Below are 25,393 nucleotides of genomic sequence, written 5' to 3' on the forward strand. Positions count from 1 at the left end.
GGGGAATCAATGACTTGCGATGTCTTAAGCAAGCCTTTGGAGCCTGCCTCTAATGACCCAGGTATTCTGACCAGGAGACAACTATTACTGAGCTACAGACCACCTAAAGGCAAGAGAGAAGCCAGCTGGTCCCTTGGGCATGGACATCACCACTCATAAAGTGGCCCAAGAGATAAAACTAAAACTAGTTTTACTGGCTCCAAAGGCCTTCCACCCTCTCTCAGCCGTGCAATCCCTTCTCCGGGAGCACTGGATGTGACTATATAGCAGTGTGTTTAATAAACTCTATTGCCGATTTCTGTCTTTTTTTCTTTTTGGCAAATTCATTAACAGCTCAAGTGCCTCTGTCTTCAACTCAACAGACAGAGGTGACTGAACCAAGATCACAGCGCAAGACAGGCATATTTTTGCAGCTCGGAAATTTCTCCCACGTTGTTTCCCTTCAATACCACCACTCCTTCCCGGCCCCCAACCACTACCACCACCACCTCATGGGACAGCCAGTCCTTCGAGGTCCTAGTCAGGTAAAGAGATTCCTATATCCATCCCAACTCGTTATCCTCTCCCGCCCCCCTTTCCTGAGTGCAAAACGAAAGTTCTCTTTTCCAGCTAGCTGGGCAAAACCCGCTTTCAACTTAAATTGACTTTCTGGATGTTGCCTTCCCAGCTTTGGCTCTGGTAAGCCTCTCCTATCTCACCATCTCTTAGATATCTTCGAATGGGTTCAGTTTTGTTCTCTCCAATGTCCTATGTTGACTGAGCCTTTAGAGAGGAGTTAAAATAAGGCACCGAGGAAGGCTAATCCAGTCGGACTGGCGACTTTTAAGGGAAAATTGAGTCACAGAGACACTAGGCGCTTCTCCCAGCGGCAGGCACACAGGAGACACGCCGTGAGAACACGGGAAGAAAGGGGCCCTAGCCTCCAGGACCGTGAGAAAATACATTCCTATTGTTTAAGCCACCTGGTGTGTGGTGTTTTTTGTTTTTTTTTTAAAGTCAGCCTTAGCAAACTAATACATGCCTTTAGGGACATTAAAAATACATATCCCGGAATTCTGTTTTTTAAGTTTATTTTTTTCTAGGTCCCTGAAGCCATTTGGGTTGTCGTCTATTTATTTTTCTACTTATCAATTTCACCAGAATGAGGTTAGGAGAAGGCAGGAACTACGTGCTATTTAAGGCTGCATCCTGAAGCTAGAAGAATGAAAGAGTGACGGAGAGCGGCTTCCCCAGGAAGACCGGCCCCGGAGACCCTGGACAGGCGCCGGGAGCTCCGTCGGGCACCGCCCCTGGCTCTGGCACTCACCGGCCGTTTCCGGCTTCCGGGATCTGGGTGGCGCGGCACCCGAGAGGGCGGAGCCAGGGGCAGGACGCCGGCGCGGGCGGCGTGGGGTGGGCGGGTCCCGGGTGGAGGCGCGGGGTCGGAGCCCGGGCCTAAGGGGCGGAGTGAGGCAGTCCCGCTGTGGCATCAGAACCGCAGCCGGCGCCGGGCGTCCTCAGCTGGGGCAGGAGATGCTCGGGTAGGACGCCCGTCCGCGCCGAGCCTCGCTCCTGGGTGCAGAGGGGGAGAAGCGGGAGAAGCCGGTCTCCAGTTCCCGAGGCCGACGGTGCCTCGGTGCCCTCCGGGCGCCGCTGTGTGAGCGTGGAAGGCCGGCGGGAACGGATCCCCGCGCCACCCGGGGCTGCTGCAGAAATCCTCCGGTGAGTAGGCAGCCCCGCTGCCGGGCGGAGAACTGGTCAGGGTAGCGGGTACCGAGGATGGGTTCGGCAAGCTTCTGTGATTGTCAGCTGCTTCGGAAGGAACAGCCGAAAGTTTCTGCACTTAGTAACGAGACTTTTTACATATTCGGGGCTATTCCACCAGCTCTGGTCTCTGAATACTCAGTCGTTCACCTTTCCCCCCACTCCCCCAGACATCAAAGAACTGCCCCCCAGGGGGATGGGGAGAGTTGCTTCTGGGCTCTCAGATCCCCTGGACCTGGTCCCTGGTATTAGCAAGTGTTTATCGGTGAATGGGCGATGCAGATGATGCAGTTGGGTTGTTTCCAAATTTGCTGCTACGGTCAGTTCTGCAATGGCTCTGGATGTACTTGACACACCGTATTTCCTCCATTTCCGTGGGAGCTCGTACCCCTCTGTGAGTTTTAATTATTTCTGAAACGAGAATTCACTTCACCTGCTGCTGGGCGTCTTGGGTGCGTGGTGATGTCTGTTGCCGCTTGTTCATGCCAAAATGCAGCTATGTGGATTGTTTTATCAGCTGAGATACTCAAGCTGAACTTTCTTTTAAGTTCAGATTTCTAATTTTTTTAAAAAGTAACTTTAAAAGATGATACCATGGGGCTGGCAAAGATGGCTCAGCCGGTAAAGACTTTTGCAGCCAAGTCTGATGCCCTGAGTTCGATCCTGGTGGAAGTTGTCATGTTAGCTGGGCGGTGGTGGCGCACACCTTTAATTCCAGCAGTCGGAGGTTCGAGTCCAGCCTGGTCAATAGAGCAAGTGCCAGGACAGGCTCCAAAGCTACAGAGAAACCCTGTTTCGAAAAACCAAAAGAAAAAAAAAAAAGAAGAAAAAGTAGTCATGTTACCTCCACCCCACCATAAATAAGCACATATAATTTTTTAAAATTTAAGATAATACTATTGTACAGCTTTAAAATTAAAAGGTTTTAATTATTAACTTAGAGTTTGCTCTAGGCCTAACATTGTCTCAACACTGCATCCCTGTGTAGTACAGTTACTAACCACATTTTATAGAAGGGGAAACTGAGCTTAAGATTTGAAATGCTTTAGAGCTTTATGTACAGGTAGGTCAGAGGGTTCTGACGTCGAGGATTCTTTCTTGACTCCAGATAGGCAGAAAGAAGGAGCGTGCAGCTTATGAGGCGGGAAGTCAGGCAAGGGTGCGTAGACGTTTGTACATTTTTGGATGCTTGTCTTTTTGTATTTGTGTGTTTGGAGTTGAAGGGTACTTCTATATCCAGGGCACTGTTATTTTAGCATCAAGGCCAAATCTTATGGCATTTTTGAAGTTCTAGATACAGTTCTGGACTTTTGGCTGTATGATGGCTACTCTGGATCATGTTTTCTTTCTTTCTTTTCTTTTTTTTTGGAGGGTGGATTTCAAAACAGGGTTTCTCTGTGTAACAGCCCTCGCTGTCCTGGAACTCGGTCTGTAGACCAGGATGGCCTCAAACTCACAGAGTGCAGGAATTAAAGACAGGAGCCACCACCAGCCACGAGGCCAGACTGGATCTCGCCTTTCTTGCCTTTTGTTCCTTAAGCGTACAAAGCGTACAAAACGGATAAGTGCGGTGGCTCAGTAGGGAAGGGTGCCTGCCAGGCTTACAACCTGGGTCCAATCCCTGTGACCCACGTGGTGGTGGAAGGAGAGAATGGATTCTCAGAAGTTGTCCTGTGGCCTCCACCTGGGCACCGTAGCACAAGCACAGACACATAAATGAATAAATAAAAGTTTTTTTAAAAATTTATTACGTATACAGTGTTCCTCTGCATGTATGCCTACACGCCAGAAGAGGGCACCAGATCTCATTATAGATAGGTGTGAGCCCCATGTGGATGCCAGGCATGATGGCATGCATCTTTAATCCCAGCACTCAGGAGGCAGAGGCAGGTGGATCTCCCTGAGTTGGAAGACAACCTGGTCTATAGAATGAGTTCCAGGACAGCCAGAGCTATGCGAAGAAACCCTGTCTGAGGGGGGCAGGGGTGGAAAGAAAGAAAATAAGGAAGAGAGATACTGGGGGGGGGGATGGGTAGAGGGGCGGGAGTACAGAGGACCCAAACCAGTTCCAGGCCTCCCGAAGAAACACCATCTGTTTCCAGAGTTCTTCAGGTCCTGGCATTGTCTGATGTTGCAGGGTATCAACAAACTTCGGTGGCTGGAAGCTTATGATCTGAGGAGGCCAATACAACTGGGAAGCCTGGCACCAGAAGTTCCAGTAGTTTCCCCCACCTGAAGCTGCCACCCTCAGTTAGGTGGACACCACCATGCCTCAGCAGCTTTTGATCACCCTGCCCTCTGAGGCCAGCAGCTGGGTGAAGTTGAACCATCTCGAGAAGACCAAGGAGGATATGATGAAGATGTATGAAGGAGAAGGTGAGAACAGACAGATGAGGGTGGGAAGGGGTGGTACCTTGGGGACAGATAAGGTCTGTGTGGGGCTTGTACTTGGTTTGGGGGCCAGGGGACATTTGTGAAGGAAATGCTGGGCTCCCACCTCTAATTCCTCGTGACTTTTACTATGCACCACTTACATTCCCATTCCCAGATACAGCAGGAAGCCAGGCCACAGGGCCCCACCCCCACCATCCCCAATCCCCCAACCCCGGCCCCCACCCCGGCCAGGTTGCTGAGGTTGGGGGAATCTTAACTCAGAAGCAGAGAATCAAAGGTCTCTGTCCCGAGTCTCAGGTTTTCTGCCCAGCTTCTGGTCGTCTTAGCCCTCGTCACTGTTTTTGACAATTACCAATCTTTGTGTCATCTTCTTCCTCTGAGTGGCAGGAGCGAGATGATGCCTGACTGCCCTCCTCTTACCTACATTGTCAGTTCCTGTAAGACGTGCCCAAGTCTTAGTCTGTTCAAAAGTAGTTAGTTGGGAAGCAGAGTAGATGCTTTGTGTGAGTTCTTCATTCATATCCATGATGTTTTGTGTTTAGCCAAGTGTTTTGTTTGATTGGGTTTTGTTTTTCTTTTTGTTTTTTAAATGCCCTACCCAAGCGCCATTGGCTAAGCATCTTAACAGATGAGAAAAGAAAAAAAAATTTTTTTTTTATCACAGTGTTGCCAGCCTGGCCTCCAGTTTGCTGTGTAACAGAGGCTGGTCTTGAACTCGTTACCCCCCTACTTCCACCTCCTGAGTGCAGGGATTAGAGGTGTGTGCCACCATTCCTGGCATGAATAATTGCTTATTATTAATTGATGAGATAGACACATAGAGTGTGGAGGCCCAAAAATGTGAGCCTACTCCACCTTGTCTGAAGGTCAGAGAGTCTCAGCTTGCTCAAAGTTGTTAACCTAGGGTGTGGTCACTTGGTGTTTTGGACATCAAGATGGCCCATAGAGGTGTATCCTCTCCACTCTGACCAAAGGTAAGAGAATTCAAGCATATTTCTGCTCCTCTTTTTGAATTAGGAGTTTCAACCTAGGGAGTGACTGCTTGGTCTAGGATACTTTGTCAGGATGCTTGGTCTAGGGTAGGTTCACTGCCTAAACAACAGAATGTTTTTCTTTTTTTAAATTTTATTTATTTATGATGTATACAGTGCTCTGTCTGCATGTGTCCCTGCAGGCACCAAATCTCATTACAGATGGTTGTGAGCCACCATGTGGTTGCTGGGAATTGAACTCAGGACCTTTGGAAGAGCTGAGCCATCTCTCCAGCCCCAGAATGTTTTTCTCATGAACTAATGGCTTGATGTCTAAAGTATTGAAGCAAGTAATTGTTTTAGTTGTCCTTTGTATCATGTTAAAGTAGTCTTTTACCTCCCCCTCCTTTATGTATTGAGGTATAAAAGTATATGGATGCACACCTTTAATCGGGAGGCAGAGGCAGATCTCTGTGAGTTCAAGGCCAGCCTGGTCTACAAGAGCTAGTTCCAGAACAGGCACCAAAGCTACAGAGAAACCTTATCTTGAAAACAAACAAACAAACAAAGTATATGGAAAATTGAATACAAGGCAAACTGAGAACTCTGAATTCAGCACTCAGTATTTGCTGAGTTGCCCTCCCAGGACTATCCTGTGTCTTTGTGATTCTTTCTTATCTTTGTACCTCCTACCGAACATTTCTAATTCTCACACCCCTACCCTGGGACGTGTGGACCTCCCATGGCTAGGATTGCGGCAGTAGTCACCCCAAAAAGGTGGCCCATGACATATGGCAGCCAAACAGAGTAGCAGCCCGTGGCATATGCAGCCCAACATGGCGTGGCTCCCGACAATAGAGATAAAAATAATAGCAGGTAGTTTTAAAAGAGTTCTTTGGCATACAATGGGCAGGAAGCCGTCCTCCGATTGCCTGTGCTAAGACATTTCCCCAAGGCAGGCACCACTGAATGAGGTCTAAAAGAGTGTCTTAATTTTTCTAAATTGGAGAAAGGGTAGAAATATTTATACCTTAAGGAGTGGGTCATAGAGTGAACTGTAGAGCGGGGAATGTTCAACCTAGTCAAAGGGTAGGAATGTGGTGCCGAGTGTGCAGCTGAGGCCAGCCCATGTGATGACAGCCTGGAGTGAGACTCTGTCTTAAAAGAGAGCAAACCCAGTGTGGTATGGAAAGCTAAGTTTCCGTGCTCAGGAGGCAGAGGCAGAGGCAGGCAGGTCTCCTGAGTTCCAGGCCAGCCAAAGCCCCTATGTGAATGTGTGGGAAGAAAACCCTGCCAGTGAGGCTGGGGACGGGTTTTCTATTCAGTGATCTGGGAAGGTACACACCTCATGGTTTTTCTCCTTCTACAGCTCCGAAACCCCATGATGCTGATGGGAGCCAACAAGAAAGTTCATCGGATGGGGTGACCCCTAGCATCCTTGCAGTAGAATCCCAGGTATGTTGGCATTTCCTCTCACTTTCTTGACATTCCTTCTTAGTTTTTAGGAATGTAAACTGCCTTTCTGAGAAATAGAAGCAGTTGAGACCACTAATTCTATCTGGGGAGTTCCAGTCAGGTTACTTACATACAAAAATTAGGCTTTCGCCAGGCAGTGGTGGCGCACGCCTTTTAATCCCAGCACTTGGGAGGTAGGGACAGGTGGATCTCTGTGAGTTTGAGACCACACTGGTCTACAGAGTGAGTTCCAGGACAGCCAAGGCTGTTATACAGAGAAACCCTGTTGAAAAACCAAAAATAAATAAATAATGAATGAATGAATGAAAAATTTTAAAACTTTTATAGTGACTTCATCTGGAATTAACACCGTCCTGGTTTCAGGATAGAAAGCAAAGAGAGCGGTACAGTTCTGTCCCAGCTCCAAACTGACAGCGTCACTTGGCATCTACGATAAGCATCAGTAAAATAAAGAAAGCATTGGAGAGAGAACTCGATGGATAAGGAGTGCTTGGTGCACAGCAGTGAAGACCTGAGTTCAGATCCCAGCCTCGGCATAACAATCTGGGTGTGCTTGGAACCCCAGTGCTGTGGGGGATGGAGAGAGAGGATGCTGGGGCTTGCTGTTTGCTAGTCTAGCTGAAGAAACCCAAACTTGAGGTTCCGAGAGAAACTCTACCCCAGCGGAATAAGGTGGAGGGTATAGAAGAGGACCCCAACGCTGCCCTTCCTATGTTTCACGTCTGCAGACACAGGTACACAACCTGCATATGTGTACATATATTGCACACACACACATACTTACATACATACACAGCAGATTAGAAATGCAGTTTCTAACACAAATAACAGCCATCAAACATGGAAATGAGAATTACGTTCCAAGGATCTTAGTGATCTGTGTACATGACTGTGGCTTTTAGTCTAGCATTAAAAACAGGTGAAGAGATTAAAAAAAAAACAAAACCAGCCAGGCCACTCAACCCACACCTTTCACAGGTGGGCAGGAAACAAGAGAATCCAGAACCATTTGGGGAATTGTGTCAGAAGTAGGTCATCACTGCCTGACAGAAATTTGTTGAGACCGAAGGAAATTCTAGAGTTAGAACAAAGAAATACTTAACAGGGGCTGGAGAGATGTTCAGTGGTAAAGAGCACTGGCTGCTCCTGCAGAGGTCCCAGGTTGATTCCCAGCACCCACACCAGGTAGCTCATAACCTCCTATTACTTCAACTCTAACACCACTGGCCTCATGGGCACCTGCATGTACACTCAGGTGCGCACACACACACATACACATACAGTAGAGAAATAAGCCTTTAAAAAAAGCAGAAATATTTGCTGGTAGATTATTGGAGGCCTAGAGAGATGCTCAGCGATTAAGAGCACGAACTGCTTTTGCAGGGGACCTGAGTTTGGTCCTAACATCCATGTTAGGCACCTCAAAACTGCCTGTAGGCTGGACGCGGTGGCACACACCTTTAAGAGGCAGGTGGATCGCTGAGTTTGAGGACACTCTAGTCTACAGAGCAAGTTCTAGAACAGCCAGGGTTACACAGAGAAACCCTGTTTCAAAAAAACCAAACCAAAACAAAATTAATAATATCTTTTTTTTGTTTTTGTTTTTAAAGAGTTTTTTTTGAAAACAAATTCTGTAAGTGAAAATAATATAAGATGCCAAAGTCAGCGGCTCGGGGCTCGGGGCTCGGGGCTCGTTCTTCCTCTTCAGTGTCTAGGGCAATTAAAACATTAGCTTTTGACTACTTCAGTTTTCTCAGCTGAGCAGCTGACCTGCCTGTCTCTTGGTTCTCGGATTGAGAGACATCTGCGGCTCATTATGGTGTCATATGAAGAGGGCGCTAACGTTCCAGTCGCTTAGCCTTAGCTTAGCCTTACGTTGCCCATACTTGGAATCTCTTCTCTACGTTTATCAAATTGCTTTCTCAATGGCTGCTCAAGGTTGGGCGCTTGGTGCAAAACCTGAGTTTAGTCTCAAGTATCCACGTGGTGGAAGGTGAGTGCCAACTTCTGAAAAGTGTCCTTTGGCCTCCACAAGCATTCCGTGGCAGTCTCCTAATATATAAATAAGTGTAGTGCAAGAACCTAAACGTCTAGGTTCTCAGCACCAGGAAAGGATTGCATTTTTATTAAAATCTGAAGTACAAGGGGCTGGAGAGATGGCTCTGACTGGCTGCTCTTCCAGAGGTTGTGAGTTCAATTCCCAGCAACCATATGGTGGCGCACAACCATCTATGATGAGATCTGAAGCTCTCTTCTGGCATGTAGGTAAACATGCAGCCAGTACATTGTATACATAATAAATAAATAAAATCTTTAAAAAAAAAAAACTGAAGTACAAGTGACCTGTAAGAAAACATAGATGTATGTATGATTCAGGGGGGCATGCTGGCTCACAGATGTATGTGTGATTCAGGGGGGCATGCTGGCACACTTCTGTAACCTCAGTAATTAGGAGGCTGAGGCAAGAGGATTACCTCAAGTTTGGAAGCAGCTTTGACTACATAGCAGGACCATATCTCAAACAAACAGACAAATAGACAGACAAGGGCTGGAGAGGTGGCTCAGCCATTCAGAGCTCTTGCACAGGACCTGGGTTGGATTCCTAGTACCCATAGGGTAGGTGACAACTGTCTGTAACTCCATTTCCAGGGTCCTCTTCTGGCTTCTGTTTTTTGTTTGTTTGTTTGTTTGTTTTTGTTTTTCAACACAGGGTTTCTCTGTATTTTTTGGAGCCTGTCCTGAAGCTAGTTCTTGTAGACCAGGCTGGCCTCGAACTTACAGAGATCCACCTGCCTCTGCCTCCCGAGTGTTATGATTAAAGGCATGTGCCATCACTACCCAACTTAAAAGTTTAAATTTTAAAGGTGAATTTTGTAGTTGTGAAGCGTTAGCTTAAATCACGTATAATATGACTCAAACGTATATCCTTCATGTTTTTAGTTTTCTTTTTGAGACAGGGTCCATGTAGCCTACGCTGGCCTTAAACTCACTATGTAGAATTCTCTACGTCCGAGGATGTCCTTTATTTCTGACCTGGTAGTGTCCACCTCCCAAGCCCTAGGGTTATAGCGTGTGCTGTCACTCAGTTTATACAAATCTGGGGGTTGAACCCGGGGCTTTGAGAGTGCCAGGCAAGTATGTCATCAGCGGAGCTGGATACATTGTTGTTTACTGGCCCATCAGTTGCTGACAGAGGATATTAAGTCTGTCATCCAGAGTTTTTTGTCTGTTTGTCTCTTTAGTTCTGACAGTTTTGTTTGTTATTAATTAACATTATTATTTAGAATAAAATAGGTTCTACTGAAGTTTGGGCTTGAGGAAAATCAGTTTTGCTTCATTTGAAGTTTCTCCAATCAGAAACAAACACTTTGGACTGTCTTTTTTGTTGTATTTTAAGACAGGGTCTCTCTACATAGCCCTGGCTGTCCTAGAACTCACTATGTAGACCATGCTGGCCTCAAACTCATAGAGATTGCCTGCCTCTGCCTCCTGACTGAGTGCTAGGATTAATGGTATGCACAACCATGCCTGGCCTTGGATTGTCTCCTTAAATAGATCTTAGCATTATGCGGTAAGCCTCTGATTTACAGTCATCCCAGCCCAAACCTACTCAGTCTTGTCTGAAGTGCCCTTCTTTCTAGCCCAGTGGCTCTCAACCATCCTAAACGCTGCGACTCTTTAATACACTTCCTCATACTGTGCTGGCCCCCAACCCTAAGGTTATTTTTGTTACTACTTCATACCATAATTCTGCTACTGTTATGAATTGTATTGTAAATGCCTGATAGACGAGATGTCTGCTGTGTGACCCACACATTGAGAACCACTGTTGTAAAGTCTAGCCGTGTGCCTTCATCTGCAGTCTGCTTTCATTAACTTGGCTCTCCGTCCTTTCCGCTTCTGTTTGCTTACTTTAATCTCTGTCTACAGTGTGACCGCCATAACCCGCGCTTGCTTGTTTATCCACTTACACAGTTGGCCACTAATGTGGGTGCTTCTAGATGTATTTTGTCCTTTGTCCTTTTTGTTCATCTTTTGGATTGAATACTTTTTCATTGTTCCATTTTTGCCTTAGAATGATTTTTTTTACACCGCTGCAGCAGTGTTGCATTCCTGTAACCCAGCTTCCCTGACCTTGTTTTTGTCAGTCCAGTCTTCCATAAGTGACAGTGACATTTGCTGCTCTTGCAAGAGACCTGGGTGCAGTTCCCAGCACCCACACAATGGCTCCTAATCATCGTAACTCCAATTCCTGGGATCCAGTGCACTCTTTCAACCTCCTAGTGCACCAGGCACACACATGGTACACATATATGTTGGCAAAAGACTCATAGACATAAATAAATCTTAAAAAACAGAAACAAACAGGTGACTTTGAGATTCCATCTCCCCGCAGTCCGAACGGCTGGCATCGAGAGGTGACAGATGCTGGCTGAGGGTGTAGGGAAAGGAGCCCTGACTCACTGCCTGTGGGCTGTCAACGAGGATAGCCTTTACGGAAGCCAGTATGGAGGTTTCTCAGAACATTAGAATAAGGTTTCCATATGACTGCATCATACCACTCCTGGGCACATACCCAAAGGACTGTATCCTCCTGCCTGTCCCTGTGTGTTGCTGTACTTCTCACAGTAGCAAGAAAACGGAACCAGCCTAGATGCCCATCAGCCTGTGAACGGGTAATGTAACTGTGATGTGCACACAGAGGAACTTCAGGAAGCTATAGAGAAAAATGACGTCATAACACTGGCAGGAAAATGGATGGGTCTGGGAATTGGGTAAAGTCAGCGGACCCAGACTCAGCCAGACAAATACCACACGTCTCTCGTGTGTGGGTCCTAACTTACAGTGTTCACGTGTGTGTGTATGGGTGGGGGAAGTGAGAAGGTAGTAAGGGAATGAGCCGGACAAAGCGGTGTTGAAATGGGAGGGGCCGTGACAGGGAGGCGGCTGGGAAGTGGCAAGCAGGCTGTGGGAGGGCATGGAAGGGACAAGTGGGCTTCCGGGGTGCGAGGGAGGAGACGGTTGGAGAATCAGCAGAAACACATTTTCTTTAAAATTCCACAACGAGCCGGGGCAGTGGTGGCGCACACCTTTAATCCTACCACTTGGGAGGCAGAAGCAGGTGGATCTCTGAGTTCGAGGCCAGCCTGGTCTACAGAGTGAGATCCAAGAGAGCCAAGGCTGTTACACAGAGAGACCCTGTCTTGAAAAACCGAAAAACAAATAAATCAAATTCCACAACAAAACCTAATGCTGTGTATGCTAGTTTAAACTGTTTTCAAGAACGTGCAAGTATTATGGACAGTGAGCGCTAAGGCGAAAACAGCCCCTGCCCTGCCCGCCTCTGTGCTCATCTCTTGCCCCAACGCTGCCTCCATCCATGCTGTTCTTGTTCTCAGTCTGATGTTCAGTCTGAGGCCTTTTGAACATTCTTGAATACTCTTCCCTCAGATTCCCACACGAGTCAGTGCCTCCAGCCGACAGTACCTCTGCTGCTTTCACAGCACCCCAAAGAGAAGAGCGCCTCGACTCTCACTGGCTTTCTTTTTCATGTTTTTGTTTGTTTGTTTTGGCCTTATCTACTTAGTCAATTATAGCAGTCTCTCGAAAATCTCTAGACAGACCAGTGGCCAGTCCTGGAGAAACTGGTGTGAATCTCTCTGAACTTAGAATACTGCCTGCCAGTGTTCCGTAGACTTTGACTGGGGTGGACCGACTCACACTGACTCTTTGCTATTCTAGGAACTGTTGACATTCAAGGACGTAGCTGTGGACTTCTCCCGGGAGGAGTGGAGACAGCTGGCTCCTGCGTGCCGGGATCTGTATCGGGAGGTGATGCTGGAGAACTACAGGAACCTGGTGTCAGTGGGTAAGGCCGAGCAGCCATTCCTGCTCGTTTCTGTTGCTGGGAGAAAATCCCCCACAGAAAGCAGCTCAGGAAAGAAAAGGCTTATTTGTCTCATGATTTTAGTTCTAGTCCACTATTTGGGGGAAGTTGAGGCAAGAACTTAAGCATCACATCTACAGTAAAGAGCAAAGGCTAGAATACACCTTTGTTTGCTTGCTTGCTCCCAGCTGCCATTCGCCACAGTGGGTTGAGGTCTTCTCTCATTAATTGAGACACCTTTCCACACCAACTTGATCTAAACAGTTCTTCAGCTAAGAATCTTCTCACGAAATCCACAAAGAATCAATAAAGAAGAATTTAAAATTATACGTATTAAAAAAAGAATCTTTCCAGGTGATTAAAGGTTGTGTCAAATTGACAATTAAAAATTAACCATCATGCCAGCAGTCCTCCACAAATCGGCCCATTTTGAGAGGGCCATTGTTGCTAAACCATTGATAACATGGGTTCACTGGGTTCTGTATTAGAGATTTCTGGTTCCGCTGCAAACAATGCCGGGGCGAATCTGATGACATCCTTAAGGGACAAGCTTTATGTCATAGAGCTAGGAGAGAAAGCTGTGACCCTATTGGTTATCAGAATCCTGAATACCAGCAGCTGGATCCAGACTCTGGGGCAGTTCTTACACAACAGCAGCAACGTTCCTAATTCTCCTTTAACTCTGAGCAGGGTATCAACTTTCCAAACCGAGTGTGATCTCCCAGCTGGAGAAAGGAGAAGAACCATGGATGGCAGAGAGTCAAGACCCAGAGGACCCCATTTTCGGTGAGACCAGAGTAGATGAGCCTTGTGGGTTGGTAGGCCAGAGTGCAGGGTGTTCCCAGGCTGTGGGGAAGGCTGGGGCACTGGCAGGACCTGCACAGGGTCTCATTTCACCCCTGCGCCATTGCTCCTCTCTGTTCCAAGACTGGAGGGAGAGAGTCTTGTCTTCATTAGAGATGAGGCCACTCCCCTCACAGAACCAGGAGACGGCTGACACAAGATGCCTTAGAGATGTTTGCTGTCTCTCTAAAGTTTCTTTTTCAGTGCCCACTACCTTCCGCAAAGCTTTTTCTCTTTTGCTTTTGTTTCTTTTCCCACTATTATTTTATAATATCACTTCAGTTTTGATTCTCCTTTTAACTCTTGTATATAATTTTCCTCATAACACCTTTATAAAAAGTTCTGCAAGAGAGCTGGCAAGACAGCTCAGCAGGTAAAGGTCATTGCTGCCACGACTAAAGCCCTGAATGTGACCCCTGGAACCCACAATGTGAAAGGAGAGTCCTGACTTCCTGAAAGCTGAACTCTGACCTCTGTCCACATGTGTGTGTGTGTGATATGTGTGTGCCAGTGTGCACACACAAACATGTAATTTAAATAATTAAAAACTTTTCTCTCACAAATAATCAGGAAAGTTAAAGAAATGATACAGTAATGTCCAAGTGTTGGCCAAAATGCTGAGTTCTGAGAACTCTCAAGCTGACCGGAAAACAGTGAAGCAATGAAAGGCAGGTGTGCCCTAATCAGATGAGGAGCATCTACCCCGTGACCCAGCAGTGCTGCCTCAGCCAACTGTCTGAGAGGATTACTTGCCTATGCATGCGGACAGATATGTCCATGTCTATGTTGACTGCAGCATAGTGTAATCTCCAGTGTGGAATTTAGGAGGTAGTGGCAGAGGGTCAGGAGTTCAAAGCCAGCCTGCTTTACATAGGACTCTGCCTGAGAAATGAAAAAGGCTCAGGGTTTTCTCCATAAAGGTCTTATACCTATTATGTATCCTGTGTCAGATTTATCGTGAGATCCTGACTTGCTACTATAGATGATATATTTTAGAATTATATTTTGTTTATTGCCGCTAAGCAGTAACACTGTACTTTGAACGTTTCTATTTTGACGTATTTTAAAACTTCTATTCATTGGTTTTGGCATTTTGAAACAGGATATTATTGCTAGGTAGCCTAGTCTGGCCTCAAACTCAAGGTGATCCTCCTGCCTCAGCTTTGCTGAGCAGGCAAGAGCCATCACACCCTGCTTGATATTCGGAATGAGTATTCATAATGATCTTCAGTAGCCACTTTGTTTTACCCTGTTGTAAATAATAATTGCCTGTACATCCTCCTGGATTTTATCATCCACAACTGATAATGGTGAGAATAACACAGGGTGGGGAGGGGCGGGAACTGAGATGCCAGGCTCACAACACCAGCAACAAGAAGGAAAAGAGGGGAGCTGCTGTGAGGGTTGTTGGCTCTAGCCTGTTTCTTGATGGACTCTCAAAAGGGGCTTTCTAGAGGGCTTCTAAAAAAGAGGCACTAGCCGGCCACTGCGGTACATGATTGCAACACTCGAGGGACCGGCAGGAGGGGCAGGCCCTAAGGTCATACTCATCTATGTAGGAGGAGTGAGGCCAGCCTGGAATACTTGAGATCTTGTCTTTAAAAAAAAAAACTCAAATAAATAACAAGTATTTATTTAATTCAGGGAAATAGCAAAATTCCAAATTCACAGTTCATTCTGGCTTCCCCTTCCCTCAGCTGTGGAGTGGGGTGCATGGTAGTTTCTCCCCAACATCTCCCTTCTACCCAGAACCAGAGCCTTTGTTACTGTCTCTGTGGTGCACACGCCTTTAATCCCAGCACTCAGGGAGGCAGAGGCAGGGGGATCTTTGTGAGTTTGAGGCCAGCTGGGTCTACAGAGTGAGTTCCAGAATAGCCAGGGCTACACAGAGAAACCCTGTCTTATAAAACCAAAAACTAAAAAAAATTTAAAAAAACAACTTACAGAAAATTATACCTTCCATGAATACAAACCCGTCACCTGAGATATTAGTTAGTAATGGTGTAATGGATTACTAAGTAAGAAAACTAGCTAGAATTTAAAACATTTTTTAGTTGACAGGGCTTTGACAGTTTCATACATGTATCTTGTGCATTCTAATTATTATAATTGATCTTCTCACCTCTATTTTTAGTCTAAAAATATTAAATACAAAATTTAAAAGCTGAAACAGCTAGTCAGAATTTTAAAGGATGTTTATATCAAGCACAGCAGCAGCAACCATTCTGGGTTTCTTGTAAGTTTACTTGGCATGAATGATATTTTATAGATATATTAATATGTAGTGGCATTTCATTTGTATTTTAATAAATAAGTCAACCTGGAGACCCAAAAAAGCAAAACAGCCCGGCACTGGCTCTTATCTCTACCTCAGTCTGAAATGGCGATCCTGCCTCCAGGAATCTCAGAGACTGAGACTGAGCTGTCTCCTCCCGTTTTATAATTCTCTCTAGTGCTGGGATTAAAGGCATGCACTGCCTGGTTTCTATAGCAAACTAATGTGGCTACTGGGATTAAAGGTATGTGTTAACCACTACCTGGTCTGTAAGGCTGGCCAGTGAGGCTGTTTTACTCTCTGATCTTCAGGCAAGCTTTATATATTAAAATATAAATAAAATGCTACTATATTGATAACTATAAAGAACAGAACTAAATGCAAGAACATAGAAATTACAACTTTTAGTTAATGGTAGCGTAGTGCTCTTGTGACTAGTCTTATTTAAGATCCTGTGTTCTGAACTGGTGGCTCTGTGCTCCTGGGGGTGGGGGTGGGGACTACAATGACATCTTTTTAACCGTTCTGAGACAGCCAAAAGAAGTTGTCAATTTAAAGCCATATCCTTGAAAGCATAGCCCTTCGGTGCCATTCTTTAGAGTTATTAGAACACAACTGTGCCATGTGTGATGCATACCTAGCATTTGGCAGGTAGAGGCAGGGGAGCAGGGGTTCAGGGACATCTTGGCTGTGTAAGGCTCTGTCTCAAGAGAGAGAGAAAGAGACAGACAGACACACAGAGAATTGAATATTGCAAATTTTACAACATATAACAACAGATGCAAGCAAGCTATTCACTGTTTATTTGTAATTTACTGTTTAGTTCTGAGAAAGGTTTCATGTATCTCAAGCTTGTCTTGAACTTCTGATCTTTCTGCCTCCACTTCTCGAGTGATGGGATTACAGGCATATGCCATCTCACCTACTCCATGTGCCTCCACTTCTCGAGTGATGGGATTACAGGCATATGCCATCTCACCTACTCCATGTGCCTCCACTTCTCGAGCGATGGGATTACAGGCATATGCCATCTCACCTACTCCATGTGCCTCCACTTTTCGAGCGATGGGATTACAGGCATATGCCATCTCACCTACTCCATGTGCCTCCACTTCTCGAGCGATGGGATTACAGGCATATGCCATCTCACCTACCCCATGTGCCTCCACTTCTCGAGTGATGGGATTGCAGGCATATGCCATCTCACCTACTCCATGTGCCTCCACTTCTCGAGTGATGGGATTGCAGGCATATGCCATCTCACCTACTCCATGTGCCTCCACTTCTCGAGTGATGGGATTGCAGGCATATGCCATCTCACCTACTCCATGTGCCTCCACTTCTCGAGTGATGGGATTGCAGGCATATGCCATCTCACCTACTCCATGTGCCTCCACTTCTCGAGTGATGGGATTGCAGGCATATGCCATCTCACCTACTCCATGTGCCTCCACTTCTCGAGTGATGGGATTGCAGGCATATGCCATCTCACCTACTCCATGTGCCTCCACTTCTCGAGTGATGGGATTGCAGGCATATGCCATCTCACCTACTCCATGCAGTGACCCAGGGTTTCATGTAAACTAGGCAGGCACTGCCAGCTGATCAGCCCCATTCTCTAATTCTTAATTTCATTTCTTGTTGCCCGGCCAGGCTGCATAACTATATCCAAATACAGTAAAAATCTCATGCTGCTTTCCGTGCTGTTGTCTAAATCTCTGTCCTGTAACACTTACAGTGGTTGTTTTTTTTTTAAAGATTTATTTAGTCATATATTTCATGTATATGAGTGTTCTGTCTTCACGCTCACCAGAAGGAATCTGATCCACTTACAGATGGTTGTGAGCCACCACGTGGGTGCTGGGAATTGAACTCAGGACCTCTGGAAGAGCAGCCAGTGCTCTTAACCTCTGAGCCACCTCTCCAGTCCTAGTGGTTGATCTTATGAAGGAGTTATTTGCATTCCTTTTTTCCTTTCATGTCTTTCAGATGTGACGAGGAAGTCAGAAACCAAGGAGTCAGTTGCAGAGGATGAGATTGCCCTAAAGTTCTGTCATGGCATCATAACAGAAAGGTTCATAGAGGATGATACCATTCATTCGACATTGAGAAAAGCCTCCAGCTACGATGGTACACTAAAAGGGAACCGGGAAACCCGTAGGAAAGGTGAGAGGCGAGCCATTTTGACCCACAAAAAGGGACACCAAGAAGCGAATAAATTTGGGGAAAACTTTGAGAGTGCCAATGTTATTTTAGAACAGAAACGCCATAAATACAACCCAGCTAGGCGGAGGAACAAATATAAGTTAGATTCGACTAGCGATCCAATGAGCTGTGTAGGAGCCAGAATGTATGGATGTAATATATGTGAAAAAATGTTCAAACAACCCATTCACCTTACAGAGCACATGAGAATTCACACTGGTGAGAAGCCCTTCAGATGTAAGGAATGTGGAAGGGCCTTTAGTCAGAGCGCATCCCTTAATACCCACCAGCGAATCCACACTGGTGAGAAGCCCTTCACGTGTGAGGAGTGTGGCAAAGCCTTCCGCCATCGCTCATCGCTCAACCAGCATCATAGAACTCACACTGGAGAGAAACCATTCGTCTGTGAGAAATGTCAGAAAGCCTTCAGCCAGAACATCAGCCTGGTCCAACACTTGAGGACGCATTCTGGAGAGAAACCCTTCAGCTGCAACGAATGTGGGAAAACTTTCCGACAGATTAGGCACCTTAGTGAGCACGTAAGAATTCACACTGGGGAGAAGCCCTATGCATGCACTTCGTGCTGTAAAACATTCAGTCATAGAGCGTATCTCACACATCACCAGCGCATCCACACTGGGGAGAGGCCCTACAAATGTAAGGAATGTGGGAAAGCCTTTAGGCAGAGGATACATCTTAGCAACCATAAAACTGTTCACACAGGAGTGAAAGCCTATGAGTGTAACCGTTGTGGGAAAGCCTACAGGCACGATTCATCCTTTAAGAAACACCAGAGGCACCACACTGGAGAGAAGCCTTACGAATGTAGTGAGTGTGGAAAGTCCTTTAGCTATAATTCGTCGCTAAGCCGACACCATAAAATCCACAAGAGGAACTCTCTTCGAGAAGATGTCTCAAACAGTGATACAGGACATGAGAACAGAAGGCAGCTCTGAACTGGTGATGGTAAGCTTTAAAATCTCAGGACTCAAATGTAAGAAAATGATAACGACAGTGGCAACTTTTGATTTTGCCAATAGCATAAATAAACACTACATTGATGACTACTACTGTCAGACATGCAAAATGATAAATTCAAGCATTATGAAAAATTAAGAATTATTTTTTCTCATTTCATGATTGAGTAATAAAATATTTTGTTATGGACCATTTGATTTACAGATTAGTATTTGGGAACTATTGTTTAAAATGTTACTACCTGGGCTGGGGAGGTGGCTCAGCAGGTAAAGGCACTTGCCACTAAGCTTGGTAGCCTACCTGATTTTGATCCTTGGGATCCACGTGGTGGAGAGACTGGCCTCCACGAGCTGCCCACTGGTCTCCACGTGTGCTATGGAGTGCTATGGCGCACACTGATATTCAAACAGCGCTCACACCCTTGTACTCCGGTCACAGTTTCGCACATCCTTTCTCCAAGATTCTTACACCAGCTTTTTAAACACCTGTGCTCTTCTGAAGAACTAATTTATTGATTTTCCATGCTGAATTAAGTCTAGGGCATCAGGCATGATTGGCAAGTGCCACTATTAAGCAATACCAACTTTTTTTTTGTCTTTTTTGAGACAGTCTCCCCCCCCCCAAGGCTGGCCCCAAGAATGATCTTGAACTTGCCTCGTCTCTCAAGGTCAGAGATTACAAATGTGGGCCACCACACCTTGTTTATGCGGTGCTGGGTACTAAGTTCACAGCTTTGTGTATGCTTGACAATCACGCTGCCAGCTAAGCTACATCCTCAGGCCTTTACCTCTTTTTTTTTCTTTTCTTTTTTAGTTTTGGAACTGGACTCACTAAGTTACCCAGGCTGACCCTGAACTCATAATGCTGCTACCTTAGCGTTCTCAGTAGTGGAGATTACTGACTTCTGCCCCTTGAGGCTCAACTCAAGCACCTGCTGAGTATAGCCAGTTCTCTCCAGGTGATATTTTGTTTGCAGTTTCCTTTTTCTGCCCATGTTTGGCATCCCTTCGTCCTTCCACAGAACAGAGAATGATATAATACACTATACACACACATGTATGTATATGTGTGTGTATATATATTCAAACCTGTGTTCCTGGTGAACCCTTGCATTCTTGACTGAATTTACTAAATGAACCAAAAAGCCAGACCTTAACCTTTAGGATTTTAGACTCAAGTCTAAAATCCCAGTGCTCAGATTTTAGATATGGGTCACCATGGGCTGGAAAGTATTTCTCAAAAATAGAAACAACTGGGGCTGGAGGGATGGCTCAGAGGTTAAGAGCACTAGCTGCTCTTGCAGAGAGGATCAGGCTTTGTTTCCACACGCCCATGTGGCTCTCAGACCTCTAACTCGAGTTCCAGGAGATTCGACCCCTCTTCTGGCTTCTAAGGGGCGCCAGGCAGCCACGTGGTGCAGATACCTGCTGGCAAAATATCCATACACATAAAGATAAGCACTTTAAAAATTTTTAAAGAATCTGGGCATGCTTGTAATCCCAGCACCGAAAGAGCAGAGGCAGGAGTATCCCAATTGGAGGCCAAGAAAAGGGATAAAAGAAGAAAAAAAAGGCACGGACAACAGGAGCGCTAACGTCTTTGAAGTTTGAGTTCGTAATGGTTCCTTAAACTGGGAAAGCTGGTGCCAGATGCTAAGATCCGGATTCGGGTCCAAGGGTGTCAAAAGTCAGTATCACTGGGGACAGCGAGGTGACCGCCGCTTCCTCTCTTCGGGCTGGCGGTCGTAAGAGACGGAACAGTGACAGAGCTTTCCGGGCTAAAAGACATTAGATACTGCAGAGGACACAAGTGCAGCCGGCTTTAGAAGCAGCGCAGCCCTAGTCTCGCGACATCGGGGGGTGGGGCCATAGCTCCGGAAAGGACCGCCGCCAGGAATTCTGGGACGGTGGTCAAGCCGGTGGGTATGGTCCCTTGTACGAGGCTTCTGGGCTTTGTATATTTAACCTGGCTCAATCCGATCCCTGACGTGTGGGCTCAGTACATTGAGGGTGCGTGTGGCTCACCCGGGGGACAGGGACTCGGGGGCTGAGTGGAAAGCACACGTCTGCCTGCGTGGAAGGCCCGGGACGAGTCAGGACGCGGAGGATAAAGGCAGTGGCAGGCGGCCGGCACCCATCAGCGAGGCAGGGCCTCCGACCTCGGGCTGCCGCTGGGACTGAGCGCCAAGTGCAGGCACTGCGGCAGGTGGCCGCTCTGGGGAATGGGAAGTTACGGAGACCTTGCCCTGGAGAGGCCAGTGCGAGGAGTTATGGTAGGCAGCTGACCCTGCAGTGTCACTCAAGTAAAAACACCGTAAAATGAGGGCGTGGTCAGGCGCGTCTTCCTCACTTTGCCATTTTAATGCACGCCCTTCCCTGAGGAGGGAAAACAACCAAGGCCCAGGTGAGTATGAGCTCCTAGTCTCCTAAAGTTACTGTTTTTCAGAGCGAACAGATACATAGACTCATCACTGCCTTTGAAAGAGGAAGGAAAGCCACGTTTATGTGCACTGTTTTAGCAGACTAGATGTAGAAGGATTAGCCTACCAATTCTATATTCTAAAGATGTGCCGGTAGCATCAGAATTTTATTTAACGCATACTAGGAGATTCTACTGGATTTTTCAGGATTAGTTTCAAAATCTGTGGACTCTTGATACTGACCTGGTGTTTTCTGAACATCTCATTCATTTTCACATAATAATTTCTAGCTATGCCTATACACTTTTTAAGCATGTATGTTCACATATATTAAATATTTAATATAGATATTAATAAATATTTATTAGTTTTGTTTTTTTCTAGACAGGGTTTCTTTGTAACAACACGATCTAGAACTCACTGTTGTAAACCAGGCTGGCCTCAAACTCAGATCCACCTGCCTCTGCCTTCCTGGGATTAAAGACATGTGCCACCACCATCTGGGTCATAGTAGGCCTTTTTCATCATAAGATAATTTCTTACTGAGAGAGGAAGAAAATTAGTGGCAAGCTCTAGTGTGGCTAACACCAGTTTGTATAAAGAAGAAGGTCATAAGGGTAATTTGTGTGTATGTGTTGTTTTCTTTTCTTTTCTTTTTCTTTTTTTGCTATTGTTCTGAGATATTGTCTAATGTAGCCCAAGCAGGACTCAAACACAACTCGGCTATGTAGTTGTGAGACCTTCTCCTACTTCCATCTCCCAAGTGCAGGGAATACAGACATGCCCTGCCTCTCATGGCCAGTAAGGGTAAGTTAAAATTCACTAAGAGCTTTTTCTCATCTTAATATGTCTCAAGAGCTATAGTCATTAAAGATAGTGAAATAATAAACCAAATCTGTAGAGTTTTGAAGTAAAATAGGCAAACGTCATTGAAATCGAGGCTAAGAAAAATAAGATTTGCCTAAATTCATCCACAATATGTTAGTGGCAGATCCATGAATCAAACAAAAATCGTTCTACTCTCAAGATGGTTCTGCTGTCGGTGGCACATCACTTAGTTAACGTGTGCAGTGTCCAGAATTCTATCTGTAGAAGTGAAAACAAAAAATCGACGTGGTTGGCGGAACATGAATACAAAAACTCATCTTATAAAGTGTCCTTGTGTTTACTAATGAGTCATAAGTAAATTGGCGTCTTAGGGCTGGGGATGCAGTTTAGGAGTACAGCACTTGTATAGCACACGTAAGGCCCTGGGTTCAGTTCCCAGTACTGAAATGAATGGGTAAATCAGTCAACCAATATCATGATTCTTCTAGTCTCGTAGGAATGTGTAAGTCTTTGACGATGGTTGGTGCGTTATGTAGGTCCCTCCTTGTTCAGTCTAGAACTGTACCATGGCTGAGACTGGGGAAGAGGAGACAGCGTCGGCAGAAGCATCAGGGTTCTCAGACTTGAGTGACTCGGAGTTGGTGGAGTTTCTGGACCTGGAAGATGCCAAGGAATCAACGGTTCCACTTAGCAAGCCTGGTCCTTCTTCTGAACACCCTGGAAAGGATGACAAACCTGTAAGCTTGCAGACCGGAAAAAATGGACTGGATGTCTTGTCACCCATGGAGAGATTCCAGCTGAAATACTTATATGTCACTGACCTGTGTGCTCAGAACTGGTGTGAATTGCAGGTGGTGTACGGAAAGGAACTTCCTGCTTTCTCGACACCTGAGAAGGCAGCTGTTTTGGACACTGGTGCTAGCATCCACCTAGCAAAAGAGCTAGAACTTCATGATCTTGTGACTGTCCCCATCACCACTAAAGAAGATGCTTGGGCAGTCAAGTTTCTGAACATACTCTCCATGGTTCCTACCCTCCAGTCAGAAGGGCGCATCAGAGAGTTTCCTGTGTTTGGGGAAGTGGAAGGAGTATTTCTTGTTGGAGTGATTGATGAGTTGCACTACACAGCCAAGGGGGAACTGGAGCTCACCGAACTCAAGACGCGAAGACGCCCAGTGCTCCCTCTGCCAGCTCAGAAAAAGAAAGACTATTTTCAAGTTAGCTTATACAAATATATCTTTGATGCCATGGTTCAAGGAAAAGTGATTCCTGCAAGCCTAATCCACCATACAAAATTGTGTCTAGACACGCCACTGGGGCCTTCAGTGCTGAGGCATGCCCAGCAAGCAGGCTTCTCTGTGAAATCTTTGAGTGACCTCATGGAACTGGTTTTCTTGTCTCTCACACTGTCTGATCTCCCAGCTATCGATACACTAAGACTCGAGTATGTCCATCAAGAGACTGCCGCTGTATTGGGCACAGAGATTGTAGCCTTTGACGAGAAAGAAGTGAAAGGCCAGGTGCAGCATTATGTGGCCTACTGGATGGGCCGCCGAGCTCCTCAAGGTGTTGATGTGGAAGAGGCGTGGAAGTGTCGGACCTGTGACTATGTAGACATCTGTGAGTGGAGGAGGGGCCATGGAGTGCTCAGCCCTTCCCTGGAGCTCAAAGCCAAGAAGTTGAAATGAATGGAAGTTGTTTTCAGAAATGTTGATCATTTCTGCTCTTAATACTCCCGTGTGAAAGGGTCGGTCTCTCAGTTGGATTTCATGGATAAGGTTTTTATTTTTCTGTCCCCAACCTTTAATAACATTCCAATCCGGGGCCAAGATCAGGAATGAATGGAGAGATTTGGGTTATGGTTATGGCTCTGAAATGAACTGCAGAGAAGACAGATGTGTGTCATGTCTGCAGCAAGGGTGTCCCTCACTGATCACTGTTTTCTCAAGAAAATTATTTGGGTTCTGACATTTTTTAGTTTTTTTCTTGATGCATTTTTTTTTTACATTTTTCATAATAAAAATGAAATGCTCTCTAGAACGATTGAATTGATGTTTGTGTGTTTGCTGACCTTTGAAGATGACCACTGTACTATACATAGTTGTGTAGTGCCACAGTCCTTTGAGATCATGTGTCAACATTTTAGAAATAGGGCTAATAGAGCAAGCAGACCACGGATTTAAAGTAAGCATAATTAGTAGTCTCAGGTGATGCGAGAAGAAATCATAGAAGTGAAAACATTAGATGAAAAATATATATGAAATAACAGTATTCATATATTATACAATCTAGCAGTATCATTCCTGGGCATATGTCAAGGAAAAGTCATATGTATGCAACAGAAAATATGAAAAAATACTTTCACAAATACAGAAGTCTAGAAACTATCCCAGTGTCCATCACCAGTGATTGAAGTGATATATATCAACCAGAACATGAGCCACAATGGTATGTAACATTATGCATGAATCTAGCAACACTAGGTGAAAGGGTAAGTCCAAAAAGATCACATGCACTAGGACTTCCTTTTTCATATAGCAGAAAACCAACATTTTAAGGAAAATGTTCTGATAAAGTTAGATTATAGTCTGTCTCAGTAAGACAGTCACTCTAGGAGGCCAGGGCTCACAGCCTGAAGACAGGAGACCTCATCCCCTCCTGGAGTAGACAGGCCACTGCTGGAAGGATTAACACAGGTTGGGGTGGGGAGAGCAAACCCTAGCTAGACAAAGGGGAACTAGCTATGCTTTCCCTGACATTAAATTATGGTATGGCTCCAGGTGAATTTAAACTACATAGTTTCCATAGCTGGTAAAGACGTATTACCTTATAGCCCCACCCACTAGGAAAATGCTGTAAACATAAGCTCTGCCTTTGTTCCCCGGAAATGCACACATCTTTCCTGTCAGCTGACACTGGCAGTCTCTGGGTGGCCAGAATAAAGAACCTACTTCCACCTGGAATTTGCCTATCCCCTGTCTAAAGAATCTGCTCTTTCTTCAGGGTGCCTTGAACACCATTTGTCTATTTAAAGGGGACACATTTTCAGTGTACCATAAAACAGGGGAACCCTTATCTCAAACATCACCAAAGAAGCAGGAGAAACAAACTGAATGGCTATCACCTGGGAATTAAGGATATGATAGAGACAATGTTGGAGAATTTGTAAAAGTTGATGGATGGTGTGTGTGTGTTCAATTCCTCATACCTACATAGTGGAAAGAACCAATTTCTCATACCTACATAGTGGAAAGAGAAATGTTCTGATCTCCTCACACACTAGATGAATGTAAGTTTTTTGTTTTGTTTTTTAAGATTAACCAGGGGGCTGGAGAGATGGCTCAGAGGTTAAGAGCACTGACTGCTCTTCCAGA

General features: G+C 45.6%; 2 protein-coding genes across 10 annotated transcripts; both read left to right on the top strand.

The window, feature by feature from the left end:
• The first annotated feature begins 1,417 nt into the window (after positions 1-1,417).
• On the top strand, positions 1,418-18,961 carry LOC125400460 (zinc finger protein 69-like). 3 transcript variants are annotated; one of them, XM_048434542.3, is made up of 7 exons: positions 1,418-1,701; positions 3,881-4,119; positions 6,478-6,563; positions 12,327-12,453; positions 13,162-13,257; positions 17,579-18,333; positions 18,518-18,654. In XM_048434542.3, the coding sequence occupies exons 2-7, from the start codon at positions 4,011-4,013 to the stop codon at positions 18,521-18,523; spliced, it is 1,179 nt and encodes a 392-aa protein (XP_048290499.3). In that variant the 5' UTR covers positions 1,418-1,701; positions 3,881-4,010; the 3' UTR covers positions 18,524-18,654. The 3 variants fall into 3 exon arrangements, with proteins under 3 accessions (XP_048290499.3, XP_048290497.3, XP_048290498.3); XM_048434541.3 differs by having other exon boundaries at positions 1,421-1,701; positions 17,579-17,755; positions 17,993-18,961; XM_048434540.3 differs by having other exon boundaries at positions 17,579-18,961.
• A 1,662-nt stretch (positions 18,962-20,623) lies between these two features.
• On the top strand, positions 20,624-24,059 carry Exo5 (exonuclease 5). Of its 7 annotated transcripts, none has more exons than XM_085686520.2 (3): positions 20,649-21,175; positions 21,888-21,998; positions 22,556-24,059. In XM_085686520.2, the coding sequence occupies exon 3, from the start codon at positions 22,586-22,588 to the stop codon at positions 23,705-23,707; it is 1,122 nt and encodes a 373-aa protein (XP_085542646.2). In that variant the 5' UTR covers positions 20,649-21,175; positions 21,888-21,998; positions 22,556-22,585; the 3' UTR covers positions 23,708-24,059. The 7 variants fall into 7 exon arrangements, with proteins under 7 accessions (XP_048290507.3, XP_085542646.2, XP_085542645.2 ...); XM_085686519.2 differs by having other exon boundaries at positions 22,572-24,059; XM_085686521.2 differs by having other exon boundaries at positions 20,671-20,690; positions 22,572-24,059.
• The last annotated feature ends 1,334 nt before the right edge of the window (positions 24,060-25,393 follow it).

This window comes from Myodes glareolus, chromosome 3, assembly GCF_982192425.1.
Source record: "Myodes glareolus chromosome 3, mMyoGla1.1, whole genome shotgun sequence".
NCBI classification, from domain to species: Eukaryota; Metazoa; Chordata; class Mammalia; order Rodentia; family Cricetidae; genus Myodes; species Myodes glareolus.